The sequence below is a fragment of the Sorghum bicolor genome, chromosome 4, assembly GCF_000003195.3.
Source record: "Sorghum bicolor cultivar BTx623 chromosome 4, Sorghum_bicolor_NCBIv3, whole genome shotgun sequence".
Lineage (NCBI taxonomy): Eukaryota > Viridiplantae > Streptophyta > Magnoliopsida > Poales > Poaceae > Sorghum > Sorghum bicolor.
Window position 1 is genome coordinate 50,112,256 of NC_012873.2, and position 4,368 is coordinate 50,116,623.

Consider the following 4,368-nt stretch of genomic DNA (forward strand, 5'->3'; position numbering starts at 1 on the left):
AGCACTGTAGCAATTTCGTTTGTATTTGACAAATATTGTTCAATCATGGACTAACTAGGCTCAAAAGATTCGTCTCGTCAATTCCGACTAAACTGTGCAATTAGTTTTTATTTTTATTTATATTTAATACTCCATGCATACGTCTAAAGATTCGATGTGACGGGGAATCTGAAAAATTTTGCAAAATTTTTGAGGAACTAAACAAGGCCTTAAGTGCCTAGCAGACTAGCAGCACTGCCAAATAAAACCCGTGACAAAGCTAGGGTGTAGGGGGCAAACAAAACAAGAAAACGACCAGAGATACCTCATCAAGAAATGAGCCAAAGGATTACACATGGACATGGGTCTAGTAGTAGTGGAGTAGTAGTTATATATAACAGTGGGCGGCTAGGCTGCAATGCAATCCACTACTCGGCCGGCCTAGCTCCTCCGTCGCTGCCGCGGCGGACGCGCTCTACAAAGCCGCAGCACAGCACAGCCGGCAGCAGCAGCCAGCGACAGCAACGGCAACGGCGTCGCGCGCGCTGCTGCCCCCACACCACACCACACGCACCCACAACACCACCGCAGCGGAAAGCAGCCACAGCCTCCTTCGCCCACCGCCCCGCCCCGCTCCCCTGTCCGGCCTCTCCGTTCGTTCCTCTCTCTTCTCTCCCGCACTTCTTCCTCCACTCCACTCCACTCCACTCCACACACACAAACACCCACCCACCCACCCACCCACCTGGCCGGCCGGGGGCGGGCGCCCCACACCCACCTGGCCTTGATGACTACTGCGCCCAACATCGAGATGATCGCCTCCTCGCTGCGCCACTGCTCCCTCACCGGCGGCGCCGGCGGGAGCGGGCGGCGCCGGGGAGGAGGCACCAGGCGCCGCGAGGGCGGCGACGACAGCGACGGCGTCACCGTCGAGCTCAACTCCGAAGTCGCGCTTCCCTACCACTGGGAGCAGTGCCTCGACATCCGGGTACGTCCGTCCGTCCGCCCGCCCGTTGCTGCACTGCACTGCACATCGTACTTCACTCCCATCACGCTCACGGCTCGCGGCTGAACGAACGCCGCGCGCGGGTTTATTTCCCAATCATTTGGCCATAAATGGCCAACGGTCTCCGAGTCCGAGGTAGGTGGATGCCCGGCGGCGGCGCGCGCGTTTGTTCCCAGGAAGGAAGGAATGAATGGATGGATGGATCAATCATTCACTCATTAATGGCGAAAGTGGCGAGCAGACCCGGCCGGATGGGGATAGGGATTTTCCCCCTTCATTAACTCGCTTCCGCCGGCCTGTCCCCCTCTTTTGTTCTCTTGCTCTTGGATTCTCTCCCAGACCCCGGTTCAGATCAGCTCTGTTCTTCCTCCCCCTGTGTTGGTTTTAATTTCCGATGGATTGTTTGGCCGGGGATTTTTCTTGATTGCTTTCTTAATCTCCCTGTTTCCTACCATCTCTGAATCTGAAAGAGAGAGACAACAAGAACAACAACAGCAAACCTGTCTTTCATCTTGGTCCGTTCGAGCTCAGAAGACTCCTCACTCTTGTTCCATCTCCTTGTTCTCCCAATTTCATATCGGAGAAGAGGATGTGATTAAGGCGAGTTCAGATCTGTTTGTCTTCTCAATCCTGACACACACCCCCTGCCTTTTTTCTTTAATCTGTCTCTATCTGGAACTCGAGATTTCGCCGCGGATTTCTTCTGGACCACACCGTTCCTGCACTCTGTTGTTAGTTGGTCCTGGTCCGTAATCACCCCGCCTAATCACCTGCTCTGTTCAACCGCGTGTGGTCTGTGTGTGTGTGTTCCCCACTGCAGACGCAGAGAGATCTTTGAGAGTTGGAGCCCATTCCTTGCTTCGAGCCAGTTTTCTAACTATCTGACCCACACCCACTTTACTCTGAACAAGTAAGCAAGCACATCATCATCATCGTCGTCGTCATTATTATTAGCTGAAAAGGCCTGTGATACGCAACTCAAGCTGCTCCCCCCACCCCGTCGTTTACTTTCCTCCTGGCTGGAACCAATGCAAGTTGCATTGCTTGCATCTGATTCTCTCCAGCGAGAAATTCAGACAGCCCAAAGCAAAAGACAGCATCTTTTTTTTTTTTGAAACACAAACCACATCATCATAGGCGAAAAGTCTTTCCATCGGCAAAGGCTTTTTGCTGCTGAAAAGCTCCTTTCCATGATTCCATCGCAGACAGAGACGGTGTTCGTGAAGGGAAGGCGTGTGTGGTCATGGGTGGCGTTTCCTCCTTTCCAGCCCTGCCCGGGGCTGCCTTCCTGCAACCTGTTCCCCGATACCTGCATAGTGCCCTGCCCCCCCAAATGCCACTACTTTGTGTATATCTATGTATTATGCATTATATGAACAGACAAACATAACACAACAAAGACGATAATACCGTATACGTACGTACGTAGATGGCATTTCTTTGATGCAGAGTTTTGGTTACTGATAGTAAGCATCTCTGCATTAGTTGCTCTTGCAGACTGCCCAAATGTGTACAAGACTTTTTCTTTTTTGCAGATTCTTTCTGATTACTAGTATGTATACTTTCTAGGAGTGGTCTACATGCAAATAGATACTATATATATAGCGTTCTCGAACATCGATCTGTAATGCAGTAGTATAATATAATCTAATAGTTGGTGTGTTGCATTTTCTTTTGTGAGCTAATTTTCGTGCAGACGGGGCAAGTGTACTACATCAACTGGGAGGACGGCACCCGAACGACGGTGGACCCGCGCACGGCGTCGGCGGCCTTCTCCTCGCCGACGCCGCGCTCCACGTCGTCGGCGTCTCGGCGCACCCGCCGCGCGTCCACGCCGTCGTCGGAGTACACCTCCGTGTCGTCCGTGGGCGCGGACGTCACTACGGGCGCGTGGCGGGGCAACGATAGCGGCTACGACAACGACGACGAGGAAGAGGACGACGGCGAGGCGGAGGATCACGACGACGACGAGGAGGAGGAGGAGGAGGAGGACGAGCTCGACGCCGAGAGCAGCAGCAGCAGCACCACCACCAGCAGCTCCAGCAGCACGGGCAGCAGCCGGGGGTCGGCCGTGTCGTCCACGCTCTCGTCCTTCTCGCCCACCGACGAGTCCGGCTCCGGCGACAACGGCGGCCGAGGCCTGGGCGCCGCCGGGCACGTGCTCGTGGCGGCCGGGTGCCGCGCCTGCTTCATGTACTTCATGGTGCCGAAGCGCGCCGACGTGTGCCCCAAGTGCGGCAGCTCCGGCCTCCTCCACCTCAGCCGCAACGGCTACGCCTGAGATGCATGAGATCGCCGCCGGCCGTAGTTAATTGTAGGGGGACCTCTCCTGTCGCGCAGAGGCAGGCAGTCGTGCAAGCAAACTCATCAAGAAAACTAGGGAGTACTACGAGTTTTTGTTGGCTTGGCTTCCATAAAAACTAGGAGTACTACGAGAGTTTTTTTGTTGCAGAGAGGATTAGGGAGAGGTCCCCAGAGACCCAATCTTTTGCCATTCATTTTCCTGCTACATTGTACGCCAATTGCCAATGTATGGGAGCAGAGAGGAACCATGCATTCCTTGATTTCTTTTTCTTTCTTTTCTTTTTTCTTTCTCCTCCCTCCTGTATTTTCCTTCCCTGGATGTCACTGTTTTTCCTCTTACGTTTCTTCTGCTTGTGAAATTCAGCCAACTAGGTAGAGAGATCAGGCTAACCTTTTTTTCTTTATTTGCGTTATATTTGTTCTTAAAATTGACCCTCATCAACAGTAACCACATGTATTTGTGCCCCCTGTTCGTTTTACTCATAAGCAGGCTGATAAATATCATTCGCTAATTTGTTGTGATAATAAATATCATTCGCTAATTTGTTGTGAGAGAAGTGAGAGAGGAAAACATTATAGCATAACTGCACTGATAAATTCAAGCAAAAAGGGTTACCTCATCTCATTATGATGTGGATCATATATATGTGCCTTGGTAGCATGTCCTACAGCAGCATTTATGAACATGTATGATCCAGGGACGCATGGCGTACAAGTTTACCAACCACTGGTGTCTGGTGGGCCGGGCTGCTTGTTTTCTGGCGGTGCAATATTCTTTTGGTGTGCGTCTTGGAAGCGAGTGCATGTACATGTCGTAGAATACAGACGATGCGCCTGGGCTGGCTGGCCTGCTGGTTTGCTGCTACGCTCTCAGTCTCATCAGCTCAGCTCAGCTCGCCCAGGCTAGAGCTCAGTAGTGCTCAGAGCAGCTAGCTCCACTCCGGTCCGGTCATCGCTAGCTGCTTGTGCTCATCCGTATCTGACGCCGGCCCTGCCTGCGCCTGTCATGCCATGCATGTTCCTGCCAACCAAAAATTCCTCGCTTGTGAGTGATGAGCCTCCTAGATATGCTTAGATTA

General features: G+C 52.6%; 1 protein-coding gene across 1 annotated transcript; it reads left to right on the forward strand.

Moving 5' to 3' along the window:
• On the forward strand, positions 399-3,793 carry LOC8056796 (uncharacterized protein DDB_G0271670). Its single transcript, XM_002452122.2, has 2 exons — positions 399-967; positions 2,682-3,793. Exons 1-2 carry the CDS (start codon positions 767-769, stop codon positions 3,264-3,266), a joined length of 786 nt encoding a protein of 261 aa, XP_002452167.1. The 5' UTR covers positions 399-766; the 3' UTR covers positions 3,267-3,793.